This window comes from Liolophura sinensis, chromosome 6 (genome assembly GCF_032854445.1).
Source record: "Liolophura sinensis isolate JHLJ2023 chromosome 6, CUHK_Ljap_v2, whole genome shotgun sequence".
Taxonomy (NCBI): domain Eukaryota; kingdom Metazoa; phylum Mollusca; class Polyplacophora; order Chitonida; family Chitonidae; genus Liolophura; species Liolophura sinensis.
The window spans coordinates 80,005,475-80,024,378 of NC_088300.1; the positions used below are offsets into that span (position 1 = coordinate 80,005,475).

Here is an 18,904-nt window from a genome sequence, read left to right on the forward strand (position 1 = left end):
GAAACAGAACTGTTTGGCCCAGTGACACAGTGGAGTGTCTTCGGCATGATACTTCAGAGGTGGCTCGATGTGACGTTGAGCCATAATCATTCAGTCAGTGGCGGCAGCACTTTGGCGTAGTGGAATCGCCCTGCATACACAAACACATACATGCATGAATTACTCGTGTTAAAATTCATCTGATTGCGTAAAATCATGATTCAGTTCTAAACTTAAACGATATTTGTGCTACTTTCACAGACCACATTCCTTTCTGATATATGAGTTTCTTAGCAATTTCATATCACCATTCATTTGCCATCGCAGAATGTGTCAGTATACGCACATAGTGAAGTTGGTTTGGGAAATAAAAGCGGAATGTCCAAAACAAGTCCCCACAATTATTTGGTCACCAAATATGGCTGCTTCAGTTAAACAACAACATCATAGACAATGTTAATATCGTTGTTTCTTGATAAAGTTGAATCCCAAAACATAACTCCATCACATGCCTTTTCGTGGGGGAACTACAATTAAAACCTTGGCAGAGGAACCCCCTGTATATTTCAGGGTGGAAGGACGGTGTTGTGGCCTGCATGATGAAAATAACCACCACACCCCGGATGGCCCCCACATTGAAAACCGACAGAGCTGGAGATTCCAGCACTCACAGCGTCAATGATCACATATCTCTTGTCTGTAACGTAAATCATCAATCTCGAATGGTACGGCAAACTTGACAGTTCTCATACGAACGTATATTTCTTGTTTCCCCTACAGAGCTTAAAGCCATGTGTCTTCCATGACATTAGCTCCACTCTGAAAAGCGTTCAACAGAATTGCGGAAGTCACCTGTTGAACTGGGAAGTTTTCCTGGTTTAAACCGCTTTTCAAGCGAAATCTGCACCTTCGGAGATGATTTTTTTGTCTGTTTGTCCCGGCAAAAGTGTGTTTTACCCTTCATCATAAATGACAACTCTAAATTTCCACACATTTACCACAAAGACACCAACCGCAAACAAAAGTTAATTTCAAATATTTATTATTTGAAAGCCAACACTAACAATTTTTTCCCAATCACCTTATTGTCTGAATCACAGATAAGCAGAACTTTGTCTAAATATACATGTAATGATATGTCTGTTATGTCAGCAGACGGAAGACAATATAAACTTGACTAACCGGACCAGACAAGCTGACAACAAGGCTTCTGTGTAGCTGCTCTAAAAATAAGTGAACAAGTTGGTTTTATGTGGGATGGAAGCTTACCGTAAACCAAGGCTAAATGTAAAACATACAGGGAACACACATCAAGGGATTTCATCCTTCCCCAAAACAGGCTAGCAATTAATCTATGAACAGTTTAAAGCAAGCATGTGGAATGGCCACATAGTATTCTTTCTGTAAAAACTCAGAGCCCTTGGAGTTTCCTGTACTCCTCTAACATTTATCTTAATGTCACCACAACAATAAAGCATTTTGGGAAGGAACGCCTTTTGCACGGATACATATAGGTTACCTGTAGCTAAATGTCTACGATCTGTTGGCATACAGGACTAGCAGTAACATTAGGGCGGTATACCACAAGTCAACAAAGCAAATGAAATAATTAGTCCTAAAGAGTGTTAAAACCTTCCTTCAAAACATAAAGAGAAAAACTGAACATTGAGAAGAAAAGATTTGCTGTGTGAGTTGTATGTAAGGAGACCTCTGGTGCATATATCTATGCTAATTATAACATCACGTTTAATGTACAACCAAATCTACCGTCTTCATGGAGAATTTGTGGTTCAGAATATAAAATGCTCGAAAGCAATGGAATTGTAAATTAACCATCCACAACAATCCATGTAAAAAAAAGAGCAAAATATATGCTAATAAGCTTTTTTATACACAAAATGATTAAGGTAGCTAGCTATGACAGGGGACTAATGGGCCAGTCAGCTTGAAAACTGAAGACATCTTTCACAAGCCCAAGCATCCACAGTGCTTCTGGATAAAGGATGTCTTTCACAAATCTAAGCACCCACAATGCTTCTAGATAGAGGATGTCTTTCACAAAATGTAAGCATCCACTGTGCTTCTAGATAGAGGATGTCTTTCACAAGATGTAAGCATCCTCTGTGCTTCTAGATAGAGGATGTCTTTCACAAATCTAAGCATCCACTGTGCTTCTAGATAGAGGATGTCTTTCACAAATCTAAGCATCCGCTGTGCTTCTAGAACGAGGATGTCTTTCACAAATCTAAGCACCCTCTGTGCTTCTAGATAGACGATGTCTTTCACAAATCTAAGCAACCACTGTGCTTCTAGATAGAGGGTGTCTTTCACAAATCTAAACATCCGCTGTGCTTCTAGAACGAGGATGTCTTTCACAAATCTAAGCACCCTCTGTGCTTCTAGATAGACGATGTCTTTCACAAATCTAAGCACCCACTGTGCTTCTAGACGATGTCTTTCACAAATCTAAGCACCCACTGTGCTTCTAGACGATGTCTTTGACAAATCTAAGCAACCACTGTGCTTCTAGAAAGGGGATGTCTTTGACAAATCTAAGCACCCTCTATGCTTCTAGATAGAGGATGTCTTTGACAAATCTAAACACCCACTGTGCTCCATGCATATTATCGACAAATCAACAGATGATCAAGTAAATCCTGAAGGTGTGCTCATTGTAAGATACTTGCATTCATAAAATAGTGGCCTGTGGTGTTTAGGGACAACTGTGAAGATGTGAAATTCCAGCAGCCAGAGCAACTCACAAGTCAATATTATCAGATTTCTAAATAATCGGGGTCTTAGTGCTGAAAGAATAAATATAATTCGTCTAAATTCAAACCTTACTGACTGTACAGATCGCAATACAAATACCATTGATCACAAAATATTTACCTAAAACCAGGTCAAAAATGATCTGAATACAAAACTCAGTGAATAACAGCAGATGGTAGACGTTTTACAGACATTTTAAAAGTAAGAGAAGATTTAACTAGTAAATAGGGCTTGCTGTCCATTAATGTTAACCACAACAACAGAGAATCTGAATGAGCTGCCTGGTGCATTAAACAAGCACTGCTGATACGTTGACTATAGATCATATGTTCAGCAAGCTCACAAGGGAAGTCATGATCTCTACTACCAAATACCTTGTCTAAACTGTACACTACTGAAAATGCAACAGTTTCGCAAAACATATCACCATGTGTTTTGTTATGAACACACCATGACCATAACTACTGAAACAATGTCCTAAACTACTTGATACCTTACATGATGAAAACTATTTACAGAAGACCATATCTTTGTGTTGATCAATGCATAAAATATAAGATCAGGTATGATGTAAGTACATGTACCTGAAACAATTAAAACATAAGGTAAAATAATACTGTGATACGAAAAAAATAAAATATGTTAAAATGTGTACGGTTAATAAATAAAAATATATAAAATAAAATAAATCTGATGACATTGTGATTTATAGACAACTGAATTCAACCTGAATCAAATGACCTGCATTACATCAAATGTGTATACCTGTAGATGTATAATTAAAACAGAAGTCACATGATCAACCGATACTAAAACTGTCTAGTACGATAATCCTAATTCCCCAAACACTCTGACAGGACGAGTTAGGTTATCCTCCACGACAGCTCAGGGATTGTAGCTGCCAATCACAGCTACATGTACTCAACTCCTCAGCAAAGATCTCTTACCAGGATTTTACTTTTAACATTTGCTCAAATTAAAAATTACACGTTCATCACATAAAATTATGAACAAAGACACATACCAAACAAATGATAAAAATCCCCAGGACACAGACAGGAGCCAGCTCTTGTAGCACACTGATACAAAAGAATGGGCTAAAACTTTGCTATAATGTTGTTAAGATATGTCATGTACAAGTAAACATTTAAATAAATCTAGAACATCTCAGTCTTGTAAAACAATTAAACTCATTTGCATTAGGTAAGACACAAAGTGGTAAGAATAAAAGAAAAATATTTTACATTTATGACATCAAGCTTCAACATTAGTAAAAAATCCTGCATGCTGTATATATTCATCCTAAAACAACCCAACAATTGCACTTAACATATCTGGAATGTAATTTTATAATAACGAGATCTTAGTTCTGCCTTCACCAGCTAGAAACATGAAGTTGACGCTAGCTTGCCTAAACTTGGCATTTACATTTTTTTATGTTTTAGCGCTATTGATACACCCAAGAGACAAAGCTTGCTGCTATTACACAATATTAATACATCTGTATTCATCAAGCGTCAATATACAGACAAGTCAAAATATACACTGGAAATCTGAAGGGTCTTCATCAGGGTAACCTGGAATAACAGACACAGCCTGGAATAACAGACAACACAGCCTGGATTAACAGACAACTTATCCAGCCATGGAAGAATAGCCTGCTATAACAGACACCTTACCCAGCCATGGAAGAGTAGCCTGCCATAACAGACACCTAACCCAACCATGGAAGAGTAGCCTGGTACAACAGAAAACTTACCCAGCCATGGAAGAGTAGCCTGCTATAACAGACACCTTACCCAGCCATGGAAGAGTAGCCTGGTATAACAGACACCTTATCCAGCCATGGAAGAGTAGCCTGGTACAACACACAACTTATCCAGCCATGGAAGAATAGCCTGCTATAACAGACACCTTACCCAGCCATGGAAGAGTAGCCTGCTATAACAGACAACTTACCCAGACAAGGATGTGTTGACTGTTATAACAGAAGACGTACCCAGACAAGGATATGTAGACTGTTAGAGCCCACCAAGCCTGGCATAACAGAAAACTTGCTCACAGTAAGGAGGAAAATCACAGCAGTTTCAGAACAAGAGCTGAGAAATTATTGCACATATTTGACTCTAAAAGTCTCATGTCACATCACAAGGCCTTCAAACCAACAGGCAACAAGGTCAACAAGCTAAGAACAATATCATCTATCATCTTCAGATAACAGCTCTCCAAATAACCAAAATCTAAAGCTATGAGATTCAGTGAGTGTCACTAAACAGACGGACAGACAGACGGACAGGTGGAGGCAATTAACTGTACAGCAGAGAAAATGACAATCCTTGGGATAAAACATCAACCTATCCCTCCTGGAAACAAGCAAATTACAAATCCCTCGCAGAATAACTACATCAAAAATAATCATAGTCAAAATCAGGTATGTAGTCCAGAGAGCGCTTGGCTGAACCATTATTTTCATAACAGTCTGCAGTTGCTATTTACAACTGTAACAGTGCAAAACCAGCACAACATTTCTCAAACAGATTCTTCTTGTAACAGTAACAATTACCTATGCAAATATTTCTTTTAAGAGCAACATCCTTTCTTTTTTGGAGCATCTTCTAACTTGAGAGCATTTTCAATTTCCCGGTCCTCTTTATCTTTCAGCATTCTGCAAAAGACATAAAGTCATAAATGAAGCTTATATATGTGTCAACATCAATGAGCGTACTAAGTTTTATGACGAAGACACATTGCACAGAAAATTAAAATTATTTAGCGCCCTAGTATGAAAGAATACCCAGAAGAACCTTTGCAGTGAAGCCAGTAAACACGCCTGTTGTTTGCTTCAGGAACCTCCAGTAGAGAGAGGTATACATACCCAGCCATAGCCTCCAACGTTTCTTTCACATTGTCCCCAGATTTAGCACTGGTCTCATAGAAAAAAGCACCATATTCCTAAAGGTAATACGGAAAAATGTGTAAAATGTATATATGGCATTGGAATATGATTCAAATGATGACAACACTATTTCTGTAAAACTTTATCTAAGTACTATGAAAGTCAAACTAAACTGATGATATCTTCCTGGTGCCTGTTCTACAAAGCTGTCGGAAGACTGAGTCAAGCGCATTTACTGTAGTGACATATCTCTTCATTGTATGTTGTCACTGAAATTACGTCAGGTGCAATTTGCAACTTCTTCATAGAACAGAACCCTGATCTGCATCCATTACTGTTGTGGTAAAAATCAGGCAAGTCACTCAATCTCATAAATTTTCAGGAGTGTTACTGTGTGTCATTCAACATGACTCAAACTCACATGATGAAATTTGGATAATCTATAACTTAACTACATGTATATTTTGATCCCATTAAAGTGACATGCAATTCTTTCCAAGATTCTCCTTTTCCCAGTAGAAAATCTATGGGCCCATTTCGGCCTAGTACTCACATCGGCCAGTTTGAGTCCATCCTTTTTCTTCACGACACAGTGCGTGTCATCCTCCAGGAGGTCTGTCTTGTTGCCCACAATGACCAGCACTGTTCCGTCCTCAGCACCGTCGTGCACACTCTGCATCCAGTTACGCACGCTCATGAATGACGTCTCTGATGTGACATCGTACATGATTAACACACCGTCTGCCTTCCTGAAGTACTGTTTTGTAATCCCCCTGAATCTGTGATAACACAACCGACATCAGATTCAGAGAACAGGAAATGCTTTCTCCAGCACTTTACTACAATGTGCACAGCTGTTTAGACTTTCACTTACATTCTTTAAATTGTTGCCGTCAGAAAAAAATTGATAGGACTGACTGTTGAATGAAGACATATGAAGTACTTGTAACAAAAACTAGTAATGCCTCAAAGATTTTTACTTCCTCGTATATGTTTTTATGAATTACTTCAAAACTTGGACAATATTCTCTCTCCCACGAAGATATGAAAATAAAGATGCCGTAGTCTGTGGAGAGGTGGGGTTCAGGCATGAATGGTATTAAGTTTGTCAGTGTATAGGTTATGTGTTAAAGTTGTTCTACTGCTGACAGTGTTCTGACCAGACGTCCTTCTCACCTCTCCTGCCCTGCTGTGTCCCAGAGCTGCAGAGCCACCACTTGACCCTCCACCACCAGGTTCCTCACCTGGAAATCAACACCTATTGACAAACAACAATTACATGTAGTCAGTACTTCATGAGCCGTCTGTAAGAGCAAATGTCAGCTACATCATGGCTAAGATAATCCACCGTGTAACCCAATACACTGGACAAACTTATATACAGCTAAATACATATGTATGGATGATTTCAAACATAAAATGAGAATGCACTATGTGAAATCACGTTACCAGTAAATCTGAAATTATGTCACAAGCTTATCTACATTAGGGAGAATAATGTTTTCAAAATCTGACACTTTCATTTTTATTGTCAGGTAATCATGTCTGCTGAAATGATATTAATAAAAGAACATTTTATCATTCTTGGCCAAAAATTATCTGTATAGTAAATATCTCACATGAATAATATCAAAACTGAAATTTCTGAGAAAGAAATGCCAGTCAACATTTTATGAGAATGGGGAAACCACCATAGGGTGATGCGGATATTTTGCAATTTGCAGATATTAAAGATGCGCTTGACAATTTGCAGATATTAAAAATGCGTTTGACAATTTGCAGTCGTTAAAGATGCATCTGACAATTTGCAGACATTAAAGATGCGCTTGACAATTTGCAAACATTAAAGATGCGTTTGACAATTTGCAGACATTAAAGATGTGTTTGACAATTTGCAGACATTAAAGATGTGTTTGAAACTCCTATTTTAAAGTCTTAAGTAACTACCGAAATCTACGCGTAAATTATTACACAGAAGAAAATGGAGAACACATACAAATGTTAAAACTTCAGTTTATGCACAAAGTCAGCTTTTCCATGGTACAGTAATCACTGACAAGGGACACAACTGCTACTCACCTATTGTTGCACTGAATGTTGCCTTAAAATTGTTGTTACAGAAGCGATGTATAAAGCTGCTCTTGCCCACTCCTGAGTCTCCTACAAAGACCACTTTGAACACTCTCTCTGGGGTGGAGGATTCCAGATCCTGAAATAACAGGGGCCCAGTCTTTGTAAAATCACATCAGTGCTACAGTACATGACAAACATTCATGCAATGTCTACTTTGACAGTGCAATTTCAGTACTCATGTATAGGAATGCACACATCTGTCTAAGTATCAATCTTTCTATGTCATCTCACCCATGGCCCAGGAAAACAGCTATAGTACAGTTCTGAAAATAGTGTACATTATCTCTGTGTTAAATTTGAACAATTTAAAGAACCTAAGACAAGAAAAGGCTTACAACCAACACTACATGTATCTACATGCCTAATTTAAGCAATAAACACCAATAATGATGTTGCCATTCATTTCAAGCTGAACAGTTACACAGTGTTGTATATTCTTCAAAATTCCTCTAGACTTTACCTGAACGCCCTTCAGGGCGGGAGAGGCTGAGCGGTCAGTACTTGCATTAGCACCCACAGGCTGCACCCTTGGGGACAAGGGAATGCCTGCTTCTATGTGATCTTCTTGTGTTATTCTGTCAGCAACACACAAACACTTATCATTAGGTCCACTCATTTCACAACCACAGATCATCAGGTCCACTCATTTCACGATCACATATCCTTAGGTTCATTCATTTCACAACCACATTTCATTACGTCCACTAATTTTACAGTCACTAATCATCAGGTCTCCTCATTTCACAATCGCTTTACATCCACTCATTTCGCATTCTCTTATCATTGCGTCCATTCAGTTTACAATAACTTCACAGTGGAACACCTAAACTACCATTTGACTTGACAATTTGTTTATACTAATATTCATCAACTATTGAGTTCAGTAGATCACTTATTCCTGCCTGAGAGATCAAAGCAGTAAACCTAGCCATATGCACAGTGTCTAACTTGATCAAATGAGGATTGTGTCCAGCAGAAATCCCTCATCTACATCTACCTGACATGAAGACCTGGCATGTACTCACCTCTTGTGCTCTGGGGTAAGAGAGATGTCATTCTCTTTGCCTTGAGTGGCCAGAGTTCTCTTCCTTAGACGTCTTAACCTCCTGAGAAGCCAACCAGAAATGAATTGTGGTACTTTGCTTTTACAGCATTTCTATCTCTTTGATCAAACTTTTACTGGTGATACCATGATGTGATGTTCAGAAGCATTATCATCACATGTTAACAACTACATGTTTTTGCCATACATACATTTAACTGTTTTACATGTACAGTAGAATATGTCACCTGTGTGGGTTGTTTGGCCTGTACATGTACAGTAGAATATGTCACCTGTGTGGGATGTTTAGCCTGTACATGTACAGTAGAATATGTCACCTGTGTGGGATGTTTGGCCTGTACATGTACAGCAGAATATATCACCTGTGTGGGATGTTTAGTCTGTACATGTACAGTAGAATATGTCACCTGTGTGGGATGTTTAGTCTGTACATGTACAGCAGAATATGTCACCTGTGTGGGATGTTTAGCCTGTACATGTACAGTAGAATATGTCACCTGTGTGGGATGTTTAGCCTGTACATGTACACCGGAATATGTCACCTGTGTGGGATGTTTGGCCTGTACATGTACAGTAGAATATGTCACCTGTGTGGGATGTTTAGCCTGTACATGTACAGTAGAATATGTCACCTGTGTGGGATGTTTAGCCTGTACATGTACAGTAGAATATATCACCTGTGTGGGAAGTTTGGCCTGTACATGTACAGTAGAATATATCACCTGTGTGGGATGTTTGGCCTGTACATGTACAGCAGAATATGTCACCTGTGTGGGATGTTTAGCCTGTACATGTACAGTAGAACGTCACCTGTGTGGGATGTTTGGCCTGTACATGTACAGTAGAATATGTCACCTGTGTGGGATGTTTAGCCTGTAGATGTACAGAAGAACGTCACCTGTGTGGGATGTTTGGCCTGTACATGTACAGTAGAATATGTCACCTGTGTGGGATGTTTGGCCTGTACATGTACAGCAGAATATGTCACCTGTGTGGGATGTTTGGCCTGTACACGTACAGTAGAATATGTCACCTGTGTGGGATGTTTAGCCTGTACATGTACAGTAGAACGTCACCTGTGTGGGATGTTTGGCCTGTACATGTACAGTAGAATATGTCACCTGTGTGGGATGTTTGGCCTGTACACGTACAGCAGAATATGTCACCTGTGTGGGATGTTTAGCCTGTAGATGTACAGAAGAACGTCACCTGTGTGGGATGTTTGGCCTGTACATGTACAGTAGAATATGTCACCTGTGTGGGATGTTTGGCCTGTACATGTACAGCAGAATATGTCACCTGTGTGGGATGTTTAGCCTGTAGATGTACAGTAGAACGTCACCTGTGTGGGATGTTTAGCCTGTACATGTACAGTAGAATATGTCACCTGTGTGGGATGTTTAGTCTGTACATGTACAGCAGAATATGTCACCTGTGTGGGATGTTTAGTCTGTACATGTACAGTAGAACATGTCACCTGTCTGTGATGTTTGGCCTGTACATGTACAGTATAATATGTCACCTGTGTGGGATGTTTGGCCTGTACATGTACAGTAGAATATGTCACCTGTGTGGGATGTTTGGCCTGTACATGTACAGTAGAATATGTCACCTGTGTGGGATGTTTAACCTGCACATGTACAGCAGAATATGTCACCTGTGTGGGATGTTTAACCTGCACATGTACAGTAGAATATGTCACCTGTGTGGGATGTTTGGCCTGTACATGTACAGTAGAATATGTCACCTGTGTGGGATGTTTGGCCTGTACATGTACAGCAGAATATGTCACCTGTGTGTGATGTTTGGCCTGTACATGTACAGTAGAATATGTCACCTGTGTGGGATGTTTGGCCTGTACATGTACAGTAGAATATGTCACCTGTGTGGGATGTTTGGCCTGTACATGTACAGCAGAATATGTCACCTGTGTGGGATGTTTGGCCTGTACATGTACAGCAGAATATGTCACCTGTGTGGGATGTTTGGCCTGTACATGTACAGCAGAATATGTCACCTGTGTGGGATGTTTGGCCTGTACATGTACAGTCGAATATGTCACCTGTGTGGGATGTTTGGCCTGTACATGTACAGTAGAATATATCACCTGTGTGGGAAGTTTGGCCTGTACATGTACAGTAGAATATGTCACCTGTGTGGGATGTTTGGCCTGTACATGTACAGCAGAATATATCACCTGTGTGGGATGTTTAGTCTGTACACGTACAGTAGAATATGTCACCTGTGTGTGATGTTTGGCCTGTACATGTACAGTAGAATATGTCACCTGTGTGGGATGTTTGGCCTGTACATGTACAGTAGAATATGTCACCTGTGTGGGATGTTTAACCTGTACATGTACAGTAGAATATGTCATCTGTGTGGGGTGTTTAGCCTGTACATGTACATAAGCTTTGGCACTGTTGTGTTATTATATCAATGGAATGTAAGTTAGGCGATCAATTTATTTATTTTTTTGATTCGTGTTTTAAGCTGTACTCAAGAATACCTCACTTATACAAGAGCATAATGGTGGGAGAAAACTGGGCAGAGTTTAGGGGAAACCCATGACCATTTGCAGGTTGCTGACAGACGTTCCAAATGAATAGCCGGAGAGAAAGCCAGCATGAGCTGGACTTGAACTCACAGCAACTGCAATGGTGAGAGGCTCCTGGGTCATTGATCCGCACTGGTTTGCTAACCACCTCAGCCATGGAGGCCCCTAAGCCATTAAATGCTGATCCCACTGATCATTTCATCAGTAATCAATAAACCACAATTTTAGTTTCAAAGCAATATACGCCAGCTGTTGAGACATGATTTACATATATGATGAGTTTAAGCTATTACCTCTCTGCTCTGGCCTTGCTATTGTCTGGGCCTTCATTTTCACTGCTGGTCATATCCTCACCATTCACCTGCCCTGTTCTACCACGGTTACCCCGACTTTGCCGTCTCTTTTCTCCATTAAGTCGAGATAAGATGCCGGATTCAGGCGGATCAACTTCAAGAGCCTCCACATTTTGAAGTGATAAATTCCCATCATTTGATGGTAAGAAACTGCTGTGAAAACTCCCTTGACCTGATAGGTTTTCCTGTATTAGATCATCGTCACATTCAATATCAAAGTCTTCGTCATCATCAAAATCATAATCACGTGACCCCGTCAATATGGGGTCAGATCTATCCATTAATGCTCGCACTTCTTCATCAGCACCGTCTACTTCCTCTTCAAATGGCGAATGTTTGGAATCCAGGGACTGTCTGGCAGCAAACCAAGAAATATGAAATGGAGGTCAGCATCAAGCAAGCATTAGTAGCCAAAGCAAAGGGAAAGAGCAGTTAGTACAAAGGGGAGGCCACTTTAGGAGAACAATTTCAGATCATCAAGGGTGTGCAATATCTTAGATCCAACATTCTGTGTAAAAGTACCTCAATACATAAATATGCTAACATTCACATACAATTTTAAAGAAGTTTAAGTTTCTTTTTATTTCCTTTTTTTTGTAAGGAACCTTGTGAAATGCAGGCATAAGTGTACTGTATGTAATAGTTTTATGATTCAACACCATGCACGATTATTGTGGTAAATGTCAAATCTATCAGCACATAGATGTACATTGATGCTTATAAGAAAGTGAAGATAGAAGTAAATCATAGAGCACATATTCTTGTCATGTCAAATATCATAAAAGGTTATTAGATTTAGCGGGAGGTAAAATGGTAAAAAGCTTCTGGATAAATACAGGCATGTCATCATTCCTACAGGGCAGACAAAGTGCAAGCAACAGAGCGTCATGGGCTGCACAGCGCACACACAACAGAGCGTCATGGGCTGCACAGCACACAACACAGTGTCATGGGCTGCAAAGCACACACAACACAGCATCATGGGCTGCACAGCACACACAACACAGCATCATGAGCTGCACAACACAGCATCATGGGCTGCACAGCACACACAACACAGCATCATGAGCTGCACAGCACACACAACACAGCATCATGGGCTGCACAGCACACAGAACACAGCGTCATGGGCTGCACAGCGCACACACAACACAGTGTCATGGGCTGCACAGCACACACAACACAGCATCATGGGCTGCACAGCACACACAACACAGTGTCATGGGCTGCACAGCACACACAACCCAGTGTCATGGCTGCACAGCACACACAACACAGCTTCTTGGGCTGCACAGCACACACAACACAGTGTCATGGGCTGCACAGCACACACAACACAGCGTCTTGGGCTGCACAGCACACACCACACAGCGTCATGGGCGGCACAGCACACACAACATAGCGTCTCGGGCTGCACAGCACACACAACACAGTGTCATGGGCGGCACAGCACACACAACACAGTGTCATGGGCTGCAAAGCACACACAACACAGTGTCATGGGCTGCACAGCACACACAACACAGTGTCATGGGCTGCAAAGCACACACAACACAGTGTCATGGGCTGCACAGCACACACAACACAGTGTCATGGGCTGCAAAGCACACACAACACAGTGTCATGGGCTGCACAGCACACACAACACAGTGTCATGGGCGGCACAGCACACACAACACAGTGTCATGGGCTGCACAGCGCACACACAACATAGCGTCATGGGCTGCAAAGAACACACAACACAGTGTCAAGGGCTGCACAGCACACACAACACAGTGTCATGGGCTGCACAGCACACACAACACAGTGTCATGGGCTGCACAGCACACACAACACAGTGTCATGGGCTGCACAGCACACACACAACACAGTGTCATGGGCTGCACAGCACACACAACACAGTGTCATGGGCTGCACAGCACACACAACATAGCGTCATGGGCGGCACAGCACACACAACACAGTGTCATGGGCTGCACAGCACACACAACACAGTGTCATGGGCTGCACAGCACACACAACACAGTGTCATGGGCTGCACAGCACACACAACATAGCGTCATGGGCTGCACAGCACACACAACACAGTGTCATGGGCTGCACAGCACACACAACACAGTGTCATGGGCTGCACAGCACACACAACATAGCGTCATGGGCTGCACAGCACACACAACACAGTGTCATGGGCTGCACAGCACACACACAACACAGTGTCATGGGCTGCACAGCACACACACAACACAGTGTCATGGGCTGCACAGCACACACAACATAGCGTCATGGGCTGCACAGCACACACAACATAGCGTCATGGGCTGCACAGCACACACAACACAGTGTCATGGGCTGCACAGCACACACAACATAGCGTCATGGGCTGCACAGCACACACAACACAGTGTCATGGGCTGCACAGCACACACAACACAGTGCCATGGGCTGCACAGCACACACAACACAGTGTCATGGGCTGCACAGCACACACACAACACAGTGTCATGGGCTGCACAGCACACACAACACAGTGTCATGGGCTGCACAGCACACACAACATAGCGTCATGGGCTGCACAGCACACACAACACAGTGTCATGGGCTGCACAGCACACACAACATAGCGTCATGGGCGGCACAGCACACACAACACAGTGTCATGGGCTGCACAGCACACACAACATAGCGTCATGGGCTGCACAGCACACACACAACACAGTGTCATGGGCTGCACAGCACACACAACACAGTGTCATGGGCTGCACAGCACACACAACATAGCGTCATGGGCTGCACAGCACACACAGGTCATGAGGAAATTCATCAACCTTTTCAAATATGAAGGACCAACCTTCAGTGTAATTTATGCACACTTTTAATTTAATTTTGAGGACAAAACTACACTGGTTGGATTGACCAATTTCACACCTTCACAAAGAGTATAATTTTAACAGTTTATAAAGAATAATGCCTTCAGAATATGCTTGAAAAAACACACAAGAGAAAAAGTTGAAGAATTATAGTACCCTTAAAGTTAAATTACGGCCTGTCATCAAATCAAAATAAAAGTTGGTAAACTTTTGCTTTGCGCTATTCCTAAGGCTGATGCAAAGTGAATATGGCAGTGTAACAGACGCTACATGTAATGCATTCTTCAAAGTTAGCATCTTCAAAGTTAGCATCTTCACACTGTAGCATCTTCACAGTGTAGCATCTTCACAGTGCAGCATAATCAAGGTTCATGGTGATTAAGTTGCACATAATTTTCCTGTCAAGTTTTAACCTTTAACATTTATCTATTTCTTTTGCCTTTGAATTATCAGATACATTAACACTATATATATATATTTGTGTGTATATATATATATATATATATATATATATATATATATATACATGACTATCTGGTCAACACAAAACTTTAAGCGCAAAATTCTTGAGTACCAAAGCAAACAAAGAAGGACATACAAGTATAATACACAAATGTCAAACAAAACCTAACCTGGCAGATCCACTGTTAAAATAGTTACTGAGTACTGAACCCTGCTTGATAAGTTCCTTCTTTCTTGAGCCTTTGCTTAGCCCTCTGCCTGGGGTTGTGGCCCCTGAATGCGAGCTCTTCTCTGAGGCTGCGTCGTTTGGCAGATCCCCTAGATCGGGGGCTGGTTCCATGGCCTGCTCACAAGATATGAAAAGCCTATTCCAGTTTGGAATATATATGTAACAGGTATGAAATACAAATCCCTAAAATTATTATTTAAATTAAACCAAATGAATAAGCATTTATTACATCAAATGCTGGCTTGGTTTGCTGATATTTCATCTATTTAAATTAAACTGTGTTTTCTTAACACAAAAAAGCTACACTTATCTAGTAAAGTTTTACTGTGTATGTGAAGTCAGCATTTTTATTATGGACAACCAAGAAAGGCAAAGAGTGCTTCAACACAGCGGCAAAAAGGACCCAAGACATGTATACATATTGTAGTTACCAGGAGTTACTGTTAAAATATCTACTGAGTACTGATTCCTGTTGGACAGATTTACAATTTAATCTAGTCTCTCTTTGTTAACAGATTTCCCCACACCACAATATCAGTCTGGCAGGCACAAAGACAGTAGACAAGGAACAGAGAATAGTCTCCTTTTATGACATGATAATCAGACAAACATAACTGTTTGTTGTCTACCACTCCGGAGCTGTATTCTGTGCTGTAGTCTCCAAGTCAGAATGTTATAACTCAATCATCTGAAATGTGCATGTTACAGTCTACCAAAATTATCCATTATGCTTACAATAACTACAGTAAAGTTGCCAAGTAAGTAAACAGTATCTTCTTTTTTTCAGAACAGCTCTTCTCTTGACTAGTGAAAACAGAAAATGCCAAGCAGTGCTCAATAAAACCCAATACCCCAATTAGTGCTGTCAGCTTTGATAAGCATACTCAAACCCCAGCCCTGCTGATATTCCCACATAACAGATTGTCCACACAGCCCAGAGACTTCGTGATATGGTATGTCTACTCAATGTTTAGAACTACTAATCACATCTGGGTTTGACCCAGCACCAACACGTTCATCTCTTTTACTAAATCTACTGTTTAACTGCTATGTTCAGAATTCAAAGACTTCTGCTATGTGCATGTTAAATCATGATGATCGAAGCTCTTTTTTGTGTGTGTGAAAGCAAAGATCAGACCGCTAACCTGATTAGGCTGAAAATCTTTTAATGGGACAAGTGTACAAATCATTAGAGCACATAAAAAACCTTCAAATTTTAGAGTGAACAAAAAAAAAACATTGACATAAGCTTTAGCACCGCCATACTCGTTCATATACTGTACTTTAATAATGCCAGATTATCGAGACAGCAGATATCATGTAGAAATGACACATCCGCATTAAAATACCAATTTGAAATTAAAAGAATTTCAGCTTTACATACAGATGTGTTGTATTTATGGGATGAAATTCTACCAACAAATCCACAAAAATGCGTACAATTGCTGTGTATCTCGTAACTGATTATTTCAAATGACAACTACATAATCCATAAACTGACACTGCATTCTTAGCGTTGAATCTGATGGGATTATCACGGCATTGTAATCACAAAGCCACTGGTTATATTTAGATGTAGAATACGTGTGTAGTAACAAGTACATTTAGGTGTGCACAGCAGGTTTAGGATAACAGCCTGATGTCAGGGTAGTCAGGTTAGGCCTGCAGGGGTAGGGCCCGTGTTCCTCATCTTGTCTTCTCATTACACTTACAAGTATATGCACAGTTAGTTCCACTGAATATTTTAAGACAAGGAGTTACTGGAGAAAACGTCTCCATTGTATTATATAGATGAACATAAAGAAATCAGAACTTGTGCAAGACAATTTCATTCCATCGGCCAAAGAGTTATTTTCTGTTGTTAACATTTTGTCAGAATTATTATTAGGTGATAAAAGTGAAGGGATTAAACATAAGGAGATTAGTGGATAAGTGAAGTGAGCTCCAGGTTGGTGTAAGCTGGATGGGATGTGATTAACAGTGTTTAATATGAGTGGGTGAGAACTGTAGGAGAAAATCCAGGAGAGAAACCTACGCCGTGGACACGTCAAGCCAACCAGCTTTACCTTATTAGGGTGGTAATAATGGCTTTGGGTCAAATTATGCATCTGTAAAAGGGACCAGTCACAAAAGTTTTAGAGCAGTCAAAATGTCTCTGGAACACTGCCATAAATGTATCAGTATCCTCTCCAATTATACCTGACATACTTGAACTTTAATATTATGTAAATAATTTGGAATGTTTTGCGGACCTAAAGCTGGAGCCAGGAGAGCAGTAACAGATTCAAGCATTCCAGCTCCCTCATATGAACAGGTCAAAAGTTTCAAACATGAAAGCTTTTAACCCTGCAAGGAGCTTACACTACATTTATCTATCCAAATGCAGATCAGTCACTTCCTGAAAACCTAAAATACATCAAGAATAATTCTACTTCACAGTCTTGTTTCTTAGTATTCAGGAAAACCGACAGCCTGAGCAAGCAGAAATGTTTACAGGCCATTCAAACAACAGGAGACAGACGTGCATGTGAACATGCTGACCTGATTTTGGACGGATAAAAGCAGACATCCATGATGAAAACTTCTAAACCATAACATATTTCCTGCTTTAACACAAGCTTTGTTATCTTCTGTGACATATTTATTCCTTACGGACAGCTAACATCTTGTGTCATAATGCTGGCTTATGTAACCATGGAGATGAAGTATTACTTCAAAATAAATGATTGCCATGGCAACTACATGTACTGAAGCCCTTATAGAAACACCAAGTCAAGCCATCAAGGCTAAGAAGCTCTTAGCTATGTCGACCAGATTCACCAGAAAAACAGTGCGTCACAGAAAACCCTAGAAACCAGAGAGCGCCTCAGACTGCCAAGACAGACTGCAAGAGAGACACCAATCATCCTTGTACCAGAGAGGCCATAGATAAAACATGACAGCCGATGCCATGTACATGCATGAACCATTCGTTATCTACCTGATGTAGCTCCCAGTCCAGTGTTTGTGGAACCTTGCCATCAGTAAGCAGCAGTAGTTAAACGGTCTCATTTGAATATTAAATATCTGACATCAGCAGGATCCAATTTCTCAAGGACTTTACAATTTTAATCCAGTCTTGTGCTTGAGGTGTTACTCTGGCATTAGAATTGCCACAGCAGAATACAGACATATATGTCCATGATCAGTGCTAATATGTCACTTTGAAATAAAGGCATTTTTAAAACCAAAAGACAACAATGTCAAACTGAAACATTACTTTACTTTCTCAACCCATTTAGAGGAATTCAACCGTTTTGACAGAAGCTTGTTGTATATGACAAGTGTAAAGTAAACCTGCTAGACACTAGAAAATCCACAGTAGGAACGTGTGTGAACATACCTGAGAAGCCTCCGCTATGTCTTTGTCATCTCGTAACTTTTTGTTCATATCTCTGCAAAATATCAAAGGTCAAGTTCTCACATAAGTAACCTGGTATCAAAGTAGCTCCTAGTTCCACATCATAACCTTCTGAACACAACTGGTGTAAACATTAGACTTGTGCTTGTGATTTCAACCACAAAACACACAGTATTTACACAAGGTGATCTGA

General features: G+C 40.5%; 1 protein-coding gene across 9 annotated transcripts in view; it reads right to left on the minus strand.

Moving 5' to 3' along the window:
• Positions 1-1,055: 1,055 nt before the first annotated feature.
• LOC135466653 (EF-hand calcium-binding domain-containing protein 4B-like) overlaps positions 1,056-18,904 on the minus strand; it is a 54,998-nt gene continuing 37,149 nt past the window's right edge. For 6 of the 9 annotated variants that reach the window (XM_064744263.1, XM_064744264.1, XM_064744265.1 and 3 more), the window contains 11 exons: positions 18,694-18,745; positions 17,378-17,419; positions 15,253-15,425; positions 11,694-12,107; positions 8,806-8,886; positions 8,241-8,355; positions 7,727-7,856; positions 6,824-6,905; positions 6,201-6,426; positions 5,627-5,703; positions 4,753-5,416 (listed from right to left, as the gene is read on the minus strand). In XM_064744263.1, the coding sequence (XP_064600333.1) occupies positions 5,332-5,416; positions 5,627-5,703; positions 6,201-6,426; positions 6,824-6,905; positions 7,727-7,856; positions 8,241-8,355; positions 8,806-8,886; positions 11,694-12,107; positions 15,253-15,425; positions 17,378-17,419; positions 18,694-18,745 (1,477 nt within the window). In that variant the 3' untranslated portion in view covers positions 4,753-5,331. Of the gene's footprint in view, positions 4,348-4,752; positions 5,417-5,626; positions 5,704-6,200; positions 6,427-6,823; positions 6,906-7,726; positions 7,857-8,240; positions 8,356-8,805; positions 8,887-11,693; positions 12,108-15,252; positions 15,426-17,377; positions 17,420-18,291; positions 18,325-18,693; positions 18,746-18,904 lie in introns of those variants that run through there. The other 3 variants (XM_064744267.1, XM_064744271.1, XM_064744272.1) reach the window with 3 other exon arrangements.